The 22,359-nt window shown below is 36.3% G+C and overlaps 1 protein-coding gene across 9 annotated transcripts in view; it reads right to left on the bottom strand.

Annotated features, from left to right (window-relative positions):
* Positions 1 to 22,359, bottom strand: part of CPLANE1 (ciliogenesis and planar polarity effector complex subunit 1) — a 148,158-nt gene that overhangs the window by 112,533 nt on the left and 13,266 nt on the right. For all 9 annotated transcript variants that reach the window (XM_045999166.1, XM_045999165.1, XM_045999168.1 and 6 more), the window contains exons 3-15: positions 21,883 to 22,018; positions 21,649 to 21,768; positions 20,765 to 20,997; positions 16,518 to 16,624; positions 14,724 to 14,880; positions 14,040 to 14,143; positions 12,679 to 12,861; positions 10,096 to 10,345; positions 9,767 to 9,922; positions 8,820 to 9,589; positions 7,661 to 7,869; positions 7,384 to 7,464; positions 4,008 to 4,172 (exon numbers count right to left, since the gene is read on the bottom strand). In XM_045999166.1, the coding sequence (XP_045855122.1) occupies positions 4,008 to 4,172; positions 7,384 to 7,464; positions 7,661 to 7,869; positions 8,820 to 9,589; positions 9,767 to 9,922; positions 10,096 to 10,345; positions 12,679 to 12,861; positions 14,040 to 14,143; positions 14,724 to 14,880; positions 16,518 to 16,624; positions 20,765 to 20,997; positions 21,649 to 21,768; positions 21,883 to 22,018 (2,671 nt within the window). The remainder of the gene's footprint in view (positions 1 to 4,007; positions 4,173 to 7,383; positions 7,465 to 7,660; positions 7,870 to 8,819; positions 9,590 to 9,766; positions 9,923 to 10,095; positions 10,346 to 12,678; positions 12,862 to 14,039; positions 14,144 to 14,723; positions 14,881 to 16,517; positions 16,625 to 20,764; positions 20,998 to 21,648; positions 21,769 to 21,882; positions 22,019 to 22,359) is intronic.

Here is a 22,359-nt window from a genome sequence, read left to right as displayed (position 1 = left end):
ATTTGTCAGAGAGAGAGAGAGGGAGAGAGAGCGAGCGAGCACAGGCAGGCAGAGAGTGGCAGGCAGAGGCAGAGGGAGAAGCAGACTCCCTGCTGAGTAAGGAGCCCAATGCGGGACTCAATCCCAGGACTCTGGGATCATGACCTGAGCCGAAGGCAGCCGCTTAACCAACTGAGCCACCCAGGCGTCCCTAGAACAGTGATTCTTAATGCTATTTTCTGTACCATTAAATCTGGGGATTAGGGGGGGCGCCTGGGTGGCGCAGTGGTTTAAGCCGCTGCCTTCGGCTCAGGTCATGATCTCAGGGTCCTGGGATTGAGTCCCACATCCGGCTCTCTGCTCAGCAGGGAGCCTGCTTCCCTCTCACTCTCTCTGCCTGCCTCTCTGCCTACTTGTGATCTCTCTCTGTCAAATAAATAAATAAAATCTTTAAAAAAAAACAAAACTGGGGATTAGGATATGGTCCCTATTTGAGAATCAAAACTTAGTAATATAAACTGGCATTCAGAAATCTGAAAATAGTTAAGCTAGTAAATACAGAAAAATACTAAGTTAACATTAATTTTTATGAAATTCATGGTCCTGGGGCACCTGTTTGGCTCAGTTGGTTAAGCATTCGACTCTTGATTTAGGTGCAGGTTACCATCTTAGGGCTGGGAGATGAAGCCCCAAGTGGGCTTGTGCTGCGTGTGGAGCCTGCTTGGGATTCTTTCTCTCCCTCTCCTCCCCCCTCTCTCTCCCTCTCCAATTAATAAATTAATTAAAAAATAAAATTTATGGCAATAAACAATAGCAAAATACTTCTCCTTCCCAAAAGTTACTTAATAATATTCACAAGAATATTAAGCTCTATATTCATATAAACCACTTCTATCTTGTCATGGTACACCTCATCAGGTTATACTCTTCCTCTCACAGAGCAGATACTCAAGATTATTGTTAGTAAGCTTTTTTAAATAAAGGGAATCTTGAAAAAATATGATTAGCCTTCAAGTGGTATTCTTCATTTGGTCAGTTAAAGTCTGGAAAAACCATACTATTTCTTCTCATTGAACTTAAATGACTCACAGGTATGTATCATTTTCTCCGGCATTAAACTTACTGTAGGAATTATACAAAGGCAAGACTTCCAGTAATTTTAATCATACAAAACTCATTATTATAAACTCAGAAATAAGCTCCTTAAATGGGAATCACCTAATTCTAAAAGATGGTCACAGAGTAAAACTGAATCAATTCAAAAGTAAAAAATTTGAAGAGTAACTCTGTATTTGGCACCCTGAAGATGGTAATAATGGCAACCTTACACAGTAAAAATTAAATTACCACTATATACAATGATTAATAAGGTAAGTGTGTAGGAAAGAGATAACAGAACAGGTCTGACTACTTGAAATGCTTGTGTATAATGTTGGCCCTTGAATGGCATCTGGAAACTTGGATTTGGGAAAGATTTCTACCACCTTAATTTTTTTTTTTTTTAAGATTTTATTTATTTATTTGACAGACACAAGTAGGCAGAGAGGCAGGCAGAGAGAGACTGAGGAAGCAGGCTCCCTGCTGAGCAGAGAGCCCGATGTGGGGCTCGATCCCAGGACTCTGGGATCATGACCTGAGCCGAAGGCAGAGGCTTTAACCCACTGAGCCACCCAGGCGCCCCCTCTACCACCTTAATTGATGAGAATAGCTTACAGACCTGTTTGTACAAAGAATGCGGTTTATGCTGAATATCTGTTTTTCTTCTTAGAGTGTAGAATTTTGGTATGGACTAGGCGGAAGGGGTGACTAGCCAGCGTCTAGTTAAAAATCCTGAATCTCTAAATGAGTTTCCTTGGAGCGCCTGGGTGGCTCAGTCAGTTAAGCATCTGCCTTTAGCTCAGGTCATGATCCCAGGGTCCTGGGATCAAGACTCATATCAGGATCCCTGCTCAGTGGGGAGTCTGCTTCTCCCTCCCTCTGCCACTCTCCTGCTCAATGAATAGATAATATCTTTAAAAAAATAAATGCGCTTCCTTGGTAAACAACATTCACAAGTGTTGACACAATCTGTTGCTAGAGGAATTAAATGTGTCCTGTGTGACTTCAGTAGGAAGGGAGTCTTAGAAACTTGTGCCTGGTTTCCTCTGGACTTCAGCCCAAGCACCTGTTGTCTATGCTAATTTTGCTTTGTATCCTTTCACTGTAATAGATCATAGTCTTGTGTATGACTATATACTGAGTCCTGTGTGTCCTCCCTGTGAATCACTGAATATGGAGGGTAGTCTTGGGGACCTCCAACCCAGTAGGGATATACTTAATATATTTTAAACAATAGTCATTAAAAATTAAAATATATTAATATAGGTTCAACTTATTTTAAAAGTTAGTGACACCACTGAGAAATTATGAAGAATATTCAATCAGTTGAAAAGTCACATATAAAAGCTTTTCACTAATACACAGCTAGTAGACCTTTCTGAAGGGCAATTTGATACCAGTCCTAAAACCATGGATTCTATTTGATCCAACAACTTCATTTGTAGAAATTTATCCTAAGGAAATTATTAGTAATGCCCACAAAAATTTATGCGAACTGCAGCACTATTTAAAATAGTAAATAGGCAGGGCACCTGGGCGGCTCAGTGGGTTAAAGCCTCTGCTTTCGGCTCAGGTCATGATCTCAGGATGCTAGGATATAGCCCTGTGTTGGGCTCTCTGCTCAGCGGGGAGCCTGCCTCCCCCTCTCTCTTTCTGCCTGCCTCCTCTGCCTACTTGTGATCTCTCTCTCTGTCAAATAAATAAATAAAATATTAAAAAAATAATAAAATAAAATAGTAAATAGGTGGCAACAACTAAAATGTGCAACAATGGAGGAAAGGTTTAATAGATTTTCAAAAAGCATACTATTTACATTTGAAAATATTCATCAAAATGTTAAATTTTAAAAGATTATAAAAGGGGGGAAAACAAAACAAGATGAAAATACAGAGGGAGACAAACCATAAGAGACTCTTAATCTCAGGATCAGACTTGAGGGCTGGTGGAGGGGAGGGGGCTGGGAAGGCTGGGGTGGCAGGGTGATGGACATTGGGAGGGTCTGTGCTATCATGAGTGCTGTATATTGTGTAAGACTGATGAATCACGGGTGCCTGGGTGGCTCAGTTGGTTAAGACTGATCAATCACAGACCTGTACCCCTGAAACAATATATTATATGTTAATAAAAAAAAGAAAAAGATTACAGAAGAGAATACACAGCTCTAATAATACACATATATAAATGTATACATACAAAAAAGTGATAGAATTATGTTATTTTTCTTTATACATTTCCATTTTTCAAAATTATCTAAAATGAAAACATGTTACTTCCATAATAAACACAAAAATTTTAAAAGATAAAAATACAAAAAATAAGAGATCTATAAACAGTGGCTGGAACGATTAAAACCTAAGCTGGCATGGACTCCATTTAGAAAGTTCTGATATACTGGGCATTTCAGACCCACTCATATACATATTATACATTTAATGGTCTACTACCTTATAAATATTATACATATGTGTTCATATATATCTTTCACTCTGGTTATTGCTTAATTTAAATACACCCCTTTTAAAAAGGGCAATCTACATACTCTGCAGCCTCTTAAATGAATTTTTTTAAAGAAGAGTTGGAATACCTCAGAAAGTGATTTTCATCACTTTACTAAACCACCTTAACCAAGTTAAAATATAAATATATTAAGGAAAAATACTTGGATATCTGATATTATGTCTAAAAAATATGACTGTGAGAAAACAATTCTGGCAGTTCAGCAGGCAATTATTGCTAAGCCCTCAAGATCCAAAGATTTAAGAAAACAAACAAACAAACAAAACAAAAACCCCACAATCCTTGCTATTGAGAAGCTGACCGGTCAAAATTCACTATAACATAATCAGTTAGCTCAATCAACTTTCACGTTTTATCTAAACCTATGAATACAAATTAATGAGATGAAACATACTGATTGTCAAAATACATACCTGAACAATCTTCATTTTCTTTTACAGGTAGATGGGACCACTTCAAAATTTCTCTTACTAGGTGATCACACAATCCTTGAGCATCATTTAAATTATAGCTATAGAGGTAGCAGTATAAAAGAGAAAGATAATAGCGTATCTGAAGAAAACATGTTCTTCTTCCTCCTTAAACAAGAAAGAATTAAGCTTACATTAAAAACATGTTAGCAAGGGGCGCCAGGGTGGTTCAGTGGGTTAAAGCCTCTGCCTTCAGCTCCGGTCATGATCCCAGAGTCTTGGGATCGAGCCCCGCATCAGGCTCTCTGCTCAGCAGGGAGCCCGCTTCCTCCTCTCTCGGCCTGCCTCTCTGCCTACTTGTGATCTCTGTCTGTCAAATAAATAAAATCTTTAAAAAAAAAAAAACCATGTTAGCAAGGTAATGTTCCCTTTTTAAGTTAATTTATTTAAGTAATCTCTACACCGCGTGAGGCTCAAACTCATGACTCCAAAATCAAGTCACATACTCTTCCGACTGAGCCAGCCAAGTACCCCAGCAAGGTAATGTTCTCAATCTCGGTGCAAGGTAGACAGGAATGTTCAGTTTATGAAAACTGTACACTGAGGTTATTTGAATTTTTCTGTATTTGTTTTATACTCCAATAATTTTTTTTCTTAAAACAGGTCAGCAATACTTTGTTCTCTTTCATTTTAAGTTCTGAACAATTTTATTATCTTTTATCAGGCCCTAGGACAACTAAGATTTTATCCCAAGGGTGCTGAAAATCTTCAGCATCTCAGCACTAAAGTCCATTAACAACATCTATCTGAAGTGCACATGATATAAAACAGAAGGAAACATGCTAAAAAAAGAAAACCCCAAGAAACCACACGTATATCAAACAGTTAGTCAAAGAGACTTCCCGAAGGAGAAACACTATCCAACGAGATAGGTGCCCCTGACCACGGCGCCCAAGTATTGAAGGGTGTTTAGAACTGATACCTTATCCATTCTTTCTGAGTAAAAAGAATTTTAGTTTTACCTAGATTTAACAATCCACCCAGGGGCACCTGGCTAGCTCAGTCAGCAGAGCAAGAAGAGACTCTTAATCTCAGGGTTGTAGGTTCAAGCCCCACATTGGGTGTAGAGATTACTTAAAAATAAAAAAAACTCACAAAAAAAAATAATGCACCCAGATAATAATTTCTCACTTAGATGTGGCCATGTGAAAAAAACAACTTAGCTCTGGACCAAGAGACAACACTGTGTAGAACTTCCAGAAAAGCTGGAAGGGAGGTAACTCAGCTAGGAGGTGCACACTTTTCTTGCCCTTCCTGCTCCCCTCCTCTCTGCTGTCTAGAAATGGATGTGATGGCTGGAGTTTCAGTACCCATTTTAGCTCATGTAACGGTCTTAAGATTGGAAGCAATACACTAAGGACGTCTGAGAAGAAAAAGTAAAGGACACGTGTCCTTACTTAGATCACAAAACACCAAATCAGCCCGACTATCAACTTCTGGTCTCCTTTTGTAAGAAAGAGAAATAAACTTCTTTCCTGTTGAAACCACTATTACTTTCAGTCTCCATTATTAGAACCCATTCCTAGCAGATAGAGTTGGAAATGAAATGAAACGTAAAGGTCCATAATGGAATTATGAAAACTCCTCTATCAGAACTTCTCATCTCCTTGAATGCCACACTACTTCATCCAGTGGACAATGCCCAAACGTGAGAACTGCATTAGACTTCTTTCTCCAGATCTACTCAGTCACAAGTACAACTGATCAAACCTATTGTCTTTCAAGTGTAACCTCTGCTCTCCAGTACTCTTAACATTGCTTTGATTCAGGACCTCCTCAACAGACTAATTTTCCTGCTCCCATGTGAATCCCACATATCTACACCCCATTCCTACAAATGACGCTCCACATTGTACCAAATTATTTGTTGTTATTATTATATATTATTGTACCAAATTCCAAAAGGCTTATATTCATTTGAAAGGTTCTTTTTCCTATATAAAGTATCTAGTTGATCCCAATTTCTTCAGAATAAAATCTTAATCCCTTGGCATTGCATACAGTATGTTCCTTATCATCATTTCCCTACATACCTCTCACCGTAGCTCTCACCCTACTCTCAACACTGCATACATGTATCATATAATCTAGTCCTAGCAAACAACTTGCAGTTTACCAAACTGCCCTGGTTTCTCATGCCTTTTTGCTTTTATAATTGCTATCTCCTTTGTTAAACCATTACCACTATTTTAATTGGCTAATTTATACTCAATTTTAAATGTCAACTCCTCCAGGTTTTCCCCAGACTAAAGCTTATACTCCAGCCTCAGAATGTGGGAAGTGCTCTTCTGTGCATCCCCAGCATCTACCAAGCAACACAAGAAAAGTGCTAGTTTTTTCATGTAATCTCTCCTCCACATCATGGGCAACTTGTGGGTAAAATTATTTATTTCAGTTATTCCCAGTGCCTAATACAGTACTAAGGACATAGCAGGCCCTCGATGAATACTGGTTAAAATAGGGGAATAAATGAAATATGCAAAGCAGTCAGAGAATAAACTTAATAATTGAGCAAATCTGACCATGTAGTAGTTATAGTCACAGCTAGCTCCAAGGTTACTGGCTGAGAACTTTTGTCATCCTACTTATACTCTCAATACCATAAAAGCTATCACCAGTTTCTAGAATGTACATTTTCTAGTCTCAAAAAATTCCATGAATCCTGTACTTCTTTTTTTAAAAAATTATTTATTTATTTATTTGACAGAAAGAGAAAGAGAGAGAGCACAAGCAGGAGGAGCGGCAGGTGGAGGATGAGAGAGAAGCAGGCTCCCAACTGAGCAGAGAGCGCAATGTGGGGCTCGATCCCAGGACCCTGGGACCATACCCGAGCCACAGGCAGATGCTAAACCAACTGAGCCACCCAGACCACCCAGTATGAATCCCGTACTTAACCCAACAATCAGTCTAACTCACAGGAAATTTTAAAGTGGAATTATTTAAGGGTAGAGAGCCTTCGCTCCATGTTTTTCTCTAAGTCTGTAAAAAGGTGATAAATGGCCAACAAAACATTATTTTATTTAGAATCTAAATCTCATTTTTCCCCATCAATAATCATTCACAGCTCCCATCAAAAAAAGGACAGAAGGAGATTTGTCTATATATAACAGAAAAAATTCTTGGTACTAACAATTCCAAGACTAAAAATAATTTTAAGTAAGTATTTCTGACAGTCAAATTACCTACCATTGTGTATTCTATTTGAGCATAGAGAAATTGTGAGCATTTGGGAATCTGGAATTATTTTTAAGCTGTACAGCATGCCAAAATACATTCCTACCAATATTATGGTGACTATTATTTTTCAACACTCTCCTACCTTTCTCTTGAGTTTCTTGTAGAGCTTTCCTCCACAGTTGAACAGATTTTTCATATGATCCTAACAGGAAACACTCTTCACCTATGAAGTTTTTAACCAACAGTCAATCATGGTTAATGATAGTACTTTATATAAATTTACTTCATTTTAAAATTTAGTGGATAAGCTCAGCCAGAAACTATTTTGAAAAACAATTAACTGCAACCAATTAATAAAATCAAAGCCTAGTTAACCATATTGCTTATTCACAGTTAGAAAATGTTTATAAACTACTGACCACTGATAGATTTAAGTTCCAAGGCTTGGTTCATGTGAGCTCCAGCAGTCTGTAAGTTAGCCTGGATATGACATAACAGAGCCTTGACAGTAGATGCTTCCTGTGTCATCTTTTCAGTTAACTGTCTGTCACCTTCAGGAAGTCTTCGACTTAACTGTGTTTGATACCATAAAGTTTTTTTGTACAACACTCTCCAGAGAAAAACCAATCTGCAGACAAAATTAAGTGATCATCAAAACCAAATTTCAGACTAGGAATAAAAATGAATACAGCCTCCTACTTAGCCTTATTATCTTTGCCTGGATTCTTCACTGATATAGTAATATAAATACAAACTGATCAGATTTAAATATAACACAAAATCCACTGATCAAAAAATGCAAAATACATTTTTTTAAGTCTTCAGTTATTTTTCTATAGTGCTTACCTAAACAAAAATCATTCAATACTTGGGCATGTATCAGGGCTGCCCAAGGCTAATAAAATACATGTGTTGAATAAAATTGGCATAAATCCTAAAATCTTTTAAAATAATATAAAAATCTATTAATGCTAACTGGTAATGGATACGGGGTTTATTTGGGGGATTATAAAACACGTTCTGGAGGGCCCCTTGGTGCCTCAGTCAGTTGGGCATCCAACTCTTGGTTTCTGTTCAGGTTGTGGTCTTTGGGTTGTGGGATCAAGTCCTGCATTGGCCTCTGTGAGGAGTGTGCTTGGGATTCTTTCCCCTTTCCTCTTCCTCCCCCTTTGCTCCTCCCTCCCCCAACCAAGATAAATGAATAAAATCTTTTTTTAAAAAAGCATTCTGGGGGCACCTGGGTGGCTCAGTGGGTTAAGCCTCTGCCTTCAGCTCAGGTCATGATCTCAGGATCCTGGGATCAAGCCCTACATCAGGCTCTCTGCTCAGCAAGGAGCCTGCTTCCTCCTCTCTCTCTGCCTGCCTCCCTGCCTATTTGTGATCTCTCTCTCTCTGTCAAATAAATATATAAAATCTTAAAAACAACAACAACAGCATTCTGGCTTAGCGCTAATAGTTCTACAACCTTTTTTTAACACTTCAAAATGGTGTATTTTACAGTATGGGAATTATATCTCAATTTTTCAAAAAGGAAAACATCTGTAATACTGATAGTATCCTAATATAAAGTAATTATACCTGCATCCTGGTTGTTGAGCAAGATTTATTACTTGAGGACAAATCTTGAAAGATGAGTTCCAAGACAAGTTTTCCTGAGAATCACTATCTTGAAACATTTGAAAAATGGGCACCACCCATTTGTCTTGATCTGCTGTTCTACTTCCATCAGTTGATGCTGAAATAACTTCAGGTTGAAGAATGTATATGCCATTTAAATTATCAGCTACCATTTTAAGTAAATGAAAACAAGCCAAAAGCTTCTCTGAAAATAACTGACCCTGTTGTTGCTGAGACAGCAAAAGCTTTATAGTATTTGAGGTCAGCTTTACCAAATGTCCCACATCTTGTTTGTATCTCATATCCCAATAATGGAATGATAAACACTGATGAAAAAGTTGAAAGATACATAGTACCCATGCATTTTGTCTTGTGCTCTTGCTTAAAAAAAGATCTAGTTCAGGGAAAGGACATTTTATAAATTGAAGAATATAGAAAAAATGAGTGATACAAACTACCGTGTAATTTAACATTACATTTTTTTCCACCACATTTTTTGAAATTCCTATAGCCCACGCTGCCAGGAGATTTTTCTGGACAGAATGCAGTTCTGTAATGGTTTTATCTGTCTCCTTGATATTATCTTTTGCATGTATTGTATCAAACATAGACGCAAATTCCAATCTTCCCTCCTTGACACTACTGAACAATGAATCATTTTTTTGGTTCCAAAGTGAAAATAAGTTGTCTGGAAAGTATATGCCTTCATTAGTTTCTTCTGCTTCAAAATCCTAAAACATGGGTGAAAAAAAATTATACTTAATGCCATTTAATACCTTACATGTAAAATCACTGGCGTTCTCAAATTTCTCTCCCTTTAACAAGAGAGAAAAACAAAATACATTTCTTGGTATAAAGTCAATATGAACCTGTTTGAAGTAAATAAAACACTGCTACTAACTAAGTACCTGGAAATCTGCTGTTTTTTCAGTTAAGTTCATTGTTTCTTCTGCCTGTAAGAATCTGGGGACAGTAGAATCAGTTAAACTTTGATTTCCTTGGTGTTTTAACAGGCTACATCTCAGGGAATCCAGTGATCGCAAGTTCAGCCCTTTGCCTTTTGGCTGCAGAAGAGAAAAGATTTCCAAGAGCAAAAATTTGTCTGTAATTATATCACAAGCAGTAAAAAATTCTATAGACAACTGTATATAACCCAAGGACATTACTGTCAGTATGGTTTTAAATCTGAGAAAACGAAGAAGCCATCTTTTACCAATGATACCAAAAAGCACTATACCTTAGACAATATCATACTTTGGTAAGTTTTCTGAAGCCTCTGGGTTGAATCAAGTAGAAGGGATCTCATGAGCACTGATGGAGACAGGTTATCAGCAAATCGAAGAGTTGTGACCATGTATCCATCAGAAATAATGAGGTAGGGTAACCGTGAGTGTGCTTTTATAGAAAATCTCTGTCTCATAGGGTCATTATCAGAAGCTGATGAATCTACAGAATTATTCGAATCTTGAAATGTAAAATGCTGTGGTCTAGCAAACAAACACAAAATTAAAGAATTAGTTAAGAGAAAAATCTTCATGGAAACAATCATATTATTCCAAAGAAAAGCAAAACAACAATTAAAAGCTAAAGAATGATTAAAAAAAAAAAGCCACTCAAACACACTAACATTAAATTGTATATATCTGTAAGGAAAACATAAATGACTAAGTACTATGTAGGTTTACACGCTTTTTGAATATTTCCTGAATTATGGCATTTACTCTATTTTGTTTTTAATTTAGTTTTATACAAACTATTTCGGAGAAAAATTAAGGCAGTTCATTTTTACTATTACAGAGTTAAATAGTTAACCTTCCTTCTCACTTATTTAAATACAATTATAAGAATATAATTATGAGATATGAATATACTTGTTACTAAGGAGGAGAAAGAAGGGGGGCCTGGGTGGCTCTGTTGGTTGAGTGTCCGAATCTTGGTTTCAGCTCAGGTCATGATCTCAAGTTTGTGGGATTAAGCCCTGAGTCAGGCTCCACACTGGGCACGGAGCCTGCTTAAGATTTTCTTTCCCTCTCCCGCACCCCTTAAAGAAAAAGGGAGGAGAAAGAAAAAAAAAATGAGAAAAAAATTTGGGAGAGATAGCAGTGAGTAAAATTTATCAGCTTAAGTTTAAATTTGACTGAGTTTCCATATAAATGTACACATTTACTGTTACAGTGGTATACCTGCTTACGATTACTTAATATCACTGCTTAATAACTTTGGGGCTTTATAAAGATAACAAAAAATAAAAAATATAATCTCTTTCTGGTTAGAAAACTATTCAAATATAGATTTTATTAGTCAAATGGTCAACAGGAGACTGGTTAATTACAGAATATCTACAACACAAGGAATCTATAGAGCATTAAAAAATTACTTCATGGAAAGATGCATAATATAAACTGTTCAATCAAAAAAGCAAAACAGTGAACAGCATATATCACAGAACTTTTGCTTTAAAAAAGAAACTAGGGGAGCCTGGGTGGCTCAGTGGGTTAAAGCCTCTGCCTTCGGCTCAGGTCATGATCTCAGGGTCCTGGGATTGAACCCCACATCGGGCTCTCTGCTCAGTGGGGAGCCTGCTTCCCCCCCTCTCTCTGCCTGCCTCTGCCTACTTGTGATCTCTCTGTCAAATAAATAAATAAAATATTTTAAAAAACCCAAAAACTAATATTGTTATTATTATGTCATTTTTTAAAAACTTCTTTTAAGACAACACACTAAAATGTTAATAATCGTTATTTCAGAGGAATAGGATTACAAGAATATTTCATTTTCTACACAATTTAGTTTTATAGCATCTGATTTTTTTTAGTTAATTTTCTCACATAATATGTATTACTTATGTAACCATAAAAAGTAATCCATTTTAAAAGGTCCTAAATTAATTTTAAAGAAGAATATGAGGAAATTTAAGTCAATTATGAAAAAGACCATAAAAATAAGGAAAAAAATACTTTCACTGCAAGAAATGACAAATTTTTCAATTAGGATTTTCTAATACTAAAAATTAAGCATCATTTTTGCTAAATATAATCAAGGACATACTCCTCCTCAATTACCTTTCTCTGAGGCAATGGGTTAATATCAAAGGAGTTTTCCAATTTTTTTGTATTGTAAATACCTGTGTATACATGTCCAGTCATATCTAATATCAACATCAATAACAACAAATATTTACTGAGCACTTACTTTATATTGAAACTGTGCTAAGCAATTTATTACTATTTATTATTTTACTTCAACGAGTCTTCTTCTTTTCACAGTAAAAGAACAGAGGCTTAAAGTATAACTTACCCAAAGTCACGCAACTAATAAGTAGAACCAAGATTTGAATTTTCATCTAACTCCAAACTGCTACCCCACCCCACAATTAAAAATTAAAATATGACTAAATTCTAAAGTCTTCTATCCATTTCCCACAACATTTTCCTTTTTTCCCTTTGGGGTAAAAAAAAGATAAATCCATTTGCCAAGTTAAGTTTGAGTCACTAATTTATTTAAGTATTCTTCTTTTAAAACAATGAAAGACATATCATACTTTTTTGAACTTTTACATAAAAGAAGATAAATGTTTTAGTGTTACTGAATATTTAAATAACTTATACTTACATATTCACAATGTCAAATTTTCACCAGGATTAAGCAACAAAAAGAAATAGAAGAAAACTATAAATAAGAAACAGGTATTGAGATGACAGACGCAAAGAAAGAATAAGACAATGTGAAAGACAAAATTATTTTTTACAAAATACATGGTAAAGTAATACCAAAGAAGAAAACCTTCTGTAAACAAATTATAACAATTCAAATGTCTCACCTATATGTTATTAGAGGGTGAAAAGGAATAAATTCTGCCGGCCCAAATTCTATGGAGCAACCAAATGTAATTAATGTTACCAATTCACCTTGACAGGTCAATAAAACCAGGGAGCCACGTTTTAACATACAAGCCAGAAAAAGACTATCATGAGTCCAGCTGATATCACCCACCCAGTAGGACCTAGAAAAAGCAAGACAGTATGTTTAGAAAGGACTCTCTATAGTGTCTTTCACAATTTAAAATGGCCAAGGGTGAAACACTCCAAAAATAAGGGGAAAAGAATGAACAGTAGACAACTACCACATACATTTTGTGTATTTTACTTCCCAGGAAAAAGGTAAGAAACAAAGATGTTTGCTCATAAATACGTATACCATGCAACATATCAACTAGAAATTCACAGATACATAAGCAAATAAGATGAAAATACTCCCTAAAAGAGTTGTCTTTTGGTTACTCACATTTTAATTAGAATAGCTTTAATCATATTGTGTCTACGCTACATTAGTGTCTACAACTAAAATCCACTGACAGATTTAAAGGTCAATACCCCACCTATCCTCTCTGCAGCTTGCTAGAGTTCCATGAGCAGCAGACTTCCTCCTCCCAAAGTGATCCTTTCTACTCCTTAACTATCTGGTAATATTAATCTTTCATGAAAACAAAAAGTAGCTCCTCATGTAAATTATGACAGAGATTCTAAGTCAAGCAGACCACTGCAACTGAGACTAGTAATACCTTATTAAAGTATAGTTGAGACATGGTGTTATAATAATTTCAGGTGTAAGAATGAGTAATACCTTTAGAAAAGAACTTTTGAAGAGGGAAAGAAAATGCAGAGACAAGGCTAGATAGACTAAAAGCTTTGGAAATTCAGAGAACAGCACAGAAAAGTGTTTAGAAAAGGAAATTACAGAAGTCCAAGAGAAAATCTGGTAGTGGCTCATGTGCCATTCAAAATTAATCCATATGCAAAGCACACCAACTTTGTTTAAAAAGCTAATACCTCAGCCTCCCTAGGTATATAATGGTTTTCCCAGTCCAGGCTATTTCATTTTGGTCTCTAATTAAGCTCAATTATTTCCCTACCCAGTTGTAATCCTACTCCTCCTGAGACAACACAGGAGAAAAAGGAGAAAAGAAAATATGTTCATTATCTTCTACCTTACTGAGACCCTTTCTTAAAGTAGGATTTTCCTTAATAAAGCAATTTTTAGACATTATCAAGTACAAATGCTGAAAGTAAATTGCATTATCTATCAAAATATCTATTTAGATAGCTTTTGAATTATCGGAGCCTTAAACTTATCAAACCATTGGAAAATCAAAACACTATGTAGAAACACAAGAGTTCTTACCTGGTAAGTGTAGCTGGGACCGCAGGATTCTTATTACTACATCCTCTCAGGCTACCACAGAGAGTAACAAAATTCAGTGTGTTTATAAACAATACCTGAGTTGCCTAGAAAGGAAAAAAAAAAAGACAACAAAGCCATTAAATTATTTCACTTTAATCATTACTTTTAATTCTAGAGACCTAGAGGCACCTGGGTGGCTCAGTTGACTAAGCAACTGCTTTCAGTTCAAGTCGGCATCGGGCTCCCGGCTGGGCAGGAAGTCTGCTTCTTCCTCTGCTTCTCCCCTCTCATGCTTTCTCTCTCTCAAATAAATAAATAAAATCTTTTTAAAAAAGAATTCTAGAGACCTAGAGACTATTATTGTATAAATAAACGATCTTGGAAGTTTTTCCCAGCTGAAAAACAATACTGAAAACTAAAACTCCTCACTTTTTAAACTATATTTTAAGGCTATCAGTTACTACTTTGTCCTTTTTTCTTCCTTTTTGCTACCCTTTTTTCACTTCTCAAGGCCAAGTTTTGGAATTACAGCAGTTAGTTTAAACAACTTTACCAATCCACAACGTTAAATTGGACCAGAAATCACCAATTTAAAAACATAAAGTAGTATTAAAAAAACAAGGAACTCCAAACTGGACTAAAGTCTTTTATAGGTCACTTCCAAGACAGATTACATTTACTGACCTTTGGGTCTTTCTGATTAAGAGTTACTGCCAAGGCAACACCATCTCTTGAAAAGGCAGATAGTAGAGCTCCTCTTGACTTCACTGCTTCACATTTAGGAACCAGATTGCACAGAAGGCAGTTTTGTTGTGCCCAGTGAACACGGTATGGCAATGAACTAAGAAAGCAATGAAATCATTGAAATAGAAAATACGGTAACTTTTAAATTAATATTTAGTTCATCACAAAAAACTTAAGAGTCCAACTAAATTCCTACATGTGCACAAATATTAGGGGCCCCCTTAGCTACTGTTCAGAAGTTTCATCCACGGCACAAAGAGCAGTTGCTAGTTAAATTCACTATCAGCATTTTGTTAGTAAAGGAATGTTCCATAGTCAACCCCAAACACATTTGTTTTGATGATTTAGGTGACACGTATTTCTACATTATTATAAACATTTTTACAGAAATTAAATAGGTAGAGAAGAAGGGATTTTTTAAATAGTGCCAATGATTTTGCCGCTGGGGTGCCTGTCTGGCTGAGTTGGTAGAGGCTGCAACTCTGGAGTTCAAGACCTACCTTGGGTTCCATGCTGGGTGTGAAGCTTTCATACAAAAAATTTAAAATTAAATAAAAATTAAATAAAATAGTGGCAATGTTCTATATTTGATATGAGGATGGTTGTACACATATTTATCAAAATCCATCTCGTTATACACTTAAGATCTATTCATTTTACTTTATATAAATTATACTTGAATAAAGTACTATTAGCATATGAAAATGAAGAAAATAAGTAAAAAAACCCCACTATTTTACTAAATCCTACTTAGGCATTCTATGCTTTTAATGCACTCTGTATATTACTGGGCTTTTTAGAATAAATAAAACTTTTTATTTATTTTTATTTATTTATTTTATTTAAGTAATCCCTATCCCTGACATGGGCTCAAACTAATGACCCCAAGATCAAGGGTGGCATGCTCTTGTGACAGAGTCAGCCAGGTACCCCTAAATGAAACTGTTTTTAATACATTTTTTAATTCATTTATTTGAGAGACAGAAAGACAAAGAGAGAGAAAGCACATGAGTGGGGATAGAGGCAGAGGCAGAGGGAGAAGGAAACTCCCCACTGAGCAGAGATTTCCCCGGGATACAGGACTCCATCCTAGGACCCCGGGATCATGACTTAAGCAGAAGTCAGATGATTAACATACTGAGCCACTCAGGCACCCCAATAAAACTATTTTTTAATTTAAAAAGTACTTGAGCATTTAAAAGTTACAGTACTAAATTCAAGTTATGTCCCTTTAAAATTCAATTGAATTATTTTTCAAAATAGCTATCTCTATCACAGACTTTCTTACCTTTACATGTTCTCAATTCCAAGAAAGGAAACAAAATAAAAACAAGAAAAACCTTCTAGAGTAAACTTTTTTTTTTTAATTACTTGACAGAAAGAGAAACAGGGAGAGAGGGAACACAAGCAGGGGGAGTGGGAGAGGGAGAAGCAGGCTTCTCGATGAGCAGGGAGCCTGATGCAGGGTTCCATGTGGGGCTAGATCCCAGAACTCTGGGATCATGACCTGAGCCGAAGGCAGACACTTAAGTTCTGAGCCACCCAGGCGCCCCTAGAGTAAACATTTAAAATGAAAACTAAAATAGCAAAGTAGTATTTATGGGAAGAACAGCTTTGTAAATCTCAGAAGTTCAAATTCACATTCCATTTAACTAATCTTACTATGTTTTTATGGAAGAAAAATACTGCTGTAAAAGGGATAAAAAACAAGGAAGAAGGGAATCTTTGCCTTACCTTATAGGTGTAAATACATTTTCATGCCACCGAATTGCTAGAAATGTCAACTTCAGACATTCTCCAGAATAAAAAGTAAATGAACACAAGCAGCAATCTCCAAATAACTGTAGATAAATTTAATAAGCTTTAGTATATAATTCATCTGAAAATTAACCAACATATATAGAACATACATTCCTCATCATAAATAAAATAAAATATGGAAATCTCGTTTGTATTTTTATTCTTAACATTCGGCTAGAGAAAAAGTAATTTTAAAAGAATGAGTAAGTCATTTATTTCTGAGCCAGAGGCATGTCCCAAGCAAACACTGCCATTTACTGTGACTATTACTGGAAAGATTCTTATATATTCTTACGTATTTTTCTCTTATCTTATAGTTATACATTATTTAAATTAGGGCACTACCTCTACAGTGGAGGATGATAGAGGAAAATAAAATTTCAAAATGCAATTTTTTTCCCCATTTTATTTATTTTTTTCAGCATAACAGTATTCATTGTTTTTGCACAACACCCAGTGCTCCATGCAAACCGTGCCCTCCCTATTACCCACCACCTGTTCCCCCAACCTCCCACCCCTGACCCTTCAAAACCCTCAGGTTGTTTTTCAGAGTCCATAGTCTCTTATGGTTCGCCTCCCCTCCCCAATGTCCATAGCCCCCTCCCCCTCTCCCAATCCCACCTCCCCCCAGCAACCCCCAGTTTGTTTTGTGAGATTAAGAGTCATTTATGGTTTGTCTCCCTCCCAATCCCATCTTGTTTCAATTTTTAACAATAGTGGATTGGGTAACAAACTGTTGGTCCATACATACAAGGAATGCATGTAGCTATTTATAATGATTTTTAGTTAATGAATATGTTCTTTCTTGGAAATTAAATGTCTTACTTAATATCACCAATTCTTGCTTTTTAAATTATTAAACTAATTAGATTTTAAAACCAAGGAAAAGTACAGAATCAGACCTATAAATAGAGAACAAACTGTTGGTTGCCAAAGGGGAGGAAGGAGGGGGATGGGCAAAATGGGTGAAGGGGAGTGGGAGGTACAGGCTTCTATTTATGTGTAAGGAGTCATGGGAATAAAAGGTAGAGCATGGGGTATATCATCAATGGTACTGTAATAGTTTTGCATAGTGACAGATGGTGACAGATACTTGTGGTAATCACAGCATAAAAACAACATAAAGTGTTGTTGAATCACCATTATGTATACCTATAACTAATGTAACACTGTGTCAACTATACTCAAATAAATAAATAAAAATAAATAAAATTTTAGGGACGCCTGGGTGGCTCAGTTGTTAATCTGCCCTTCAGCTCAGGTCATGATCCCAGCGTCCTGGGATCGAGCCCCACATCAGGCTCTCTGCTGGGGGGGGGGCCTGATTCTCCCTCTCCCACTCCCCCTGCTTGTGCTCTCTCATGGTCTCTCTCTGCCAAATAAATAAATAAAAGTCTTAAAAAAATAAGCAAATAAAATTTTAAACCTAGGGAAAAGTGAAACTAGGGAAAGAAAAAGGAAGCTCTGGGGCGCCTGGGTGGCTCAGTGGATTGAGCCGCTGCCTTCAGCTCAGGTCATGATCCCAGGGTCCTGGGATCTAGCCCCGCATCGGGCTCTCTGCTCCGCAGGGAGCCTGCTTCCTCCTCTCTCTCTGCCTGCCTCCCTGCCTACTTGTGATCTCTCTCTCTGTCAAATAAATAAATAAAATCTTTAAAAAAAAAAAAAAAAAAAGAAAAAGGAAGCTCTAACTTAAACCATTTTTTAACTTAGTTTACAGTGTTTGTATTACTCTTGAGTGTACAATATAATGATTCAACAATTCTACACATTTCTCAGTGTTCATCAAGGTTAAGTGTGCTCTTAATCCCTTTACCTATTTCACCTATCCCTCACCCACGTCTCACCCACTCCCCTCTTGTAACCAACCACCAGTTGTTCTCTGTATTTAAGAATCTATTTTGTTGCTTTTGTTTGTTCATTTTGATTTTTAGATTCAATATGTAAGTGAAGTCATGGTACTTGTCCTCTGACTTATTTCCCTTGGTATTATACCCTCTAGGTTCATCCATGTCATCACAAATGGCAAGAGCTCATTCTTTTTTATCACTGAGTAATATTCCATTTATATATATATATATATATATATATATATATATATATATATATGTATATATACCACTTCTTTATCCACTTACCTATTTTTTTAAGGTTTATTTATTTATTTGAAACAGAGAGACAGCAAGAGAGGAAACACAAGCAGTGGGAGTGGGAGAGGGAGAATCAGGCTTCCCGCTGAGCTGGGAGCCCGATGCGGGGCTCAATCCCAGGACCCAGGAGCCTGGGATCATGACCTGAGCCAAAGGCAGACGCTCAACGACTGTGCCACCCAGGCGCCCCTATCCACTCACTTATTGATGGACACTGGGTTGCTACCATAGTTTGGCTACTATAAATAATAGTGCTGCAATAAACAAAGAGGTACATATGTCTTTTTGAATTAGTGTTTTTGTTTTCTTTGGGTAAATATCCAGTTGTGGAATTAGTGGATCACATGATATTTCTATTTTTTAATTTTTTGAGGAAACTCCATACTGTTTTCCACAGTGGCTGTACCAATTTATATTCCCACCAACAGTACATGAAGATTCTTTTCTCCACATCCTTGTCAAACACGTGTTCTATCTTGTCTTTTTGATACTAGTCATTGACAGGCATCGGGTGATATATCTCAGTATAATTTTGGTTTGCACTTCCCTGATGATTAGTGATGATGAGCAATTTTTCATGCAATTGAGGCCAACTGTATGTCTTCTGTAGAGAAATGTCTATTCAGGTCCTCTGCCCATTTTTTAATTGGATTATTTGTGGGGTTTTGGTGTTGAGTTGTGTAAGTTTTTTGTATACTTTGGATATTAACCCTTTAACAGAAATATTTGCAAATATCTTCTCTAGTTCAATAAACTCCCTTTCTGTTTTGTTGATGCCTTCCTCCTTCCCTGTGCATAAGCTTTTTATTTTTGTGTATTTCCAATAGTTGTTTCCTTTGCCAGAGAAGATACATCTAGGAAAATGTTTCTAAAGCTGATATCAAAGAAATTACTGCTTATGCTTTCTTATAGGAATTTTATGGTTGCAGGTCTCACTTAGGTCTTTAATCCATTTTGAGTTCATTTTTTTGTGGTTTAAGAAAATGGTGCAGGGGCGCCTGGGTGGCTCAGTGGGTTAAAGCCTCTGCCTTCGGCTCGGATCATGATCCCAGGGTCCTGGGATCAAGTCCTGCATCGGGCTCTCTGCTCAGCAGGGAGCCTGCTTCCTCCTCTCTCTCTGCCTGCCTCTCTGCCAACTTGTGATCTCTGTCTGTCAAATAAATAAATAAAATCTTTAAAAAAAAGAAAATGGTCCAGTTTTTTCAGCAGCATTTGCTGAAGAGACTGTCTTTTCCCCCACTATATATTCTTGCTTCCTTCCTCATAGACTAACTAACCATGTATGCATGGGTTTACTTCTGGGTTCTCTATTCTGTTCCATGTGCCTATTTTTGTGCCTGCACTGTACTGTTTTGATCACCTCCAGCTTTGTTCTTCTTTTCCAAGACTGCTTTGGCTGCTCGGGATCTTTTGTGCTCTGTACAAATTGGAGTTTATTTGTTTTAGTTCTTTGAAAAATGTTGGTATGTTGATAGGGATTGCATTAAATCTGTAGACTGGGTAGCATGGACATTTCAACAAAACTCGTTCTCCCACTTAATGGGCATGGAATATCTTTCCATTTGTTTGTGTCATCTTCAACTTCTTTAATCAATGTTTTAAAAAGTTTTCAGAGTACAGATCCTTCACCTCCTTGGTTAAGTTTATTCCTAGGTATTTTATTCTTTTTGGTACAATTATAAATGAAATTGTTTTCCTAATTTCTCTTTTTGCTACATCATTTCTAGTGTAGAGAAATGCAACAGATTTCTATATAATCACCTCATATCCTATGACTTTACTGAATTCATTTGTCAGTTCTAATAGTTTTTTTGGTGGAGTTCAAACCATTTTTAATAAGCATTCTTAAAAATATAACCAAGAAATGTAAAAATATTTTTTCTACAATAACTTCATAATTACTCTGACAATTAATGATGACTAAAGCTATATAATAGTGCTTTACACACTCTGCTCAGTAGCTTCACAAAGAGTGTCTGTTCTTAGAGTCAGAGATCTCAACTCCTGTAGCACCCTGTCTGATTTGGATTTTACCTCATTTTTTATAAAAACAGCATGCACTACAGCTTCTTTATCTTCATTAGATGGCAAAAGAACTGCTTCTTCAGGTATGATCTGGGACCACTGGCCTACCAATGAAGGGCTTTTAGAAGAGAAGATATTCTTGAATTCCAAATATTCCCAAAGAAATATGCATCCAGAAGGAGTTATAAGCAGAACTCTTTTCCCATTTCCAGATACATACAAGTACAGTCTCAAGGAGCTCGCTTAAAAAAAAAAAAAAAAAAAGTCAATTAAACTTCTGAAGTCTGAATTCTTCCCAGAAAGTACATAATTTATCTCTTCTGACAATAAGAAACCTAAATGATGCTTCCATTCAGGATAAAACTAAGGCACTACCAATAAACTAAAATTTACAAATAATAGTAACATTTATCATGTATCTGTTATGTGATTTTAGGAACCCAATGTTGTTGTTTTTAAGGTTGTACCTATTTATTTGACAGAAAGAGACACAGCAAGAGAGGGAAAACAAGCAGGGGAAGTAGGAGAGGGAGAAAAAAGCTTCCCGCTGAGCAGGGAGCCTGATGTGGGGATCGATCCCAGGACCCTGGGATCATGACCTGAGCCGAAGGCAGATGCTTAACAACTGAGCCACCCAGACACCCAAGGAACCCACTGTTATCAGATATGTTAGGCCAGACTTTTCTTCAAGATAAATCTAAGTATCACAGATAAACACCACCAAAAAAATTCATATATAAGAAAACATAGATATGTATGTATTCTCTCTATATACAGATATATATATGCACACATACAGAGATATATTTTTAAAATAGTAATAGGAAAATGTTTCATCTTCTTTTCTTTCTATTTACCAAGTAAACCAATTTAAGCAAATAAAAAACTCCTACCTACTGCAGCTTGAATCATTTTCTTAGGCTCTTCAGTTGTCTGTATAGTTTTCAAGCAATCTTGATCCTTGTTCCAAAGAAAAAGCTCCCCTGTAGTGAGTACCCCAGCCAGCCAGGCATCTGTTTCCAAAAAGGAAATACAAAACTTATAATCTAATATTTCCCTTGATATTTCCCCAAATTATGAACAAACACAATTAATCTAGCCTTTTGAAAATATTAGTACTACTTAACCATTGCTGGATGTTGTTAGGACAATAACATCCTTCAGTAAAGGCTGCAGACAAGGAATTTTCTTCTTTGTTCTTCCTGATAGCAAATTAATTTCATTTATGAATTTATCATCCAAAAGAAAGACAGCTTCATTTTCCTAAGAGAAGAAACATGTGAGACTTAAAAGATACCAGAAGTTCATTCAACCTCTAACCTAAATAATCCCAGAAAGGAAAATAAAGTAACATTCAAGAAAGATTATACACTTGTACCACAAATAATAAAATTATTATTGTATTATGAATATTATATATTATGATATTATAATAAAAGTATTAGGTAACTTGGAGATTTTTTTCATTCTGTCTTAAAATATTTTTTTTTAAAGATTTTATTTATTTATTTTACAGACAGATCACAAGTAGGCAGAGAGGCAGGCAGAGAGAGAGGGAGGAGCAGGCTCCCTGCTGAGCAGAGAGCCCGATGCGGGGCTCGATC

Source organism: Meles meles, chromosome 3, assembly GCF_922984935.1.
Source record: "Meles meles chromosome 3, mMelMel3.1 paternal haplotype, whole genome shotgun sequence".
In the NCBI taxonomy this organism is placed as follows: Eukaryota; Metazoa; Chordata; class Mammalia; order Carnivora; family Mustelidae; genus Meles; species Meles meles.
Note: the sequence above shows the minus strand (reverse complement) of the source record. Positions and strands in the feature narration are given on the sequence as shown.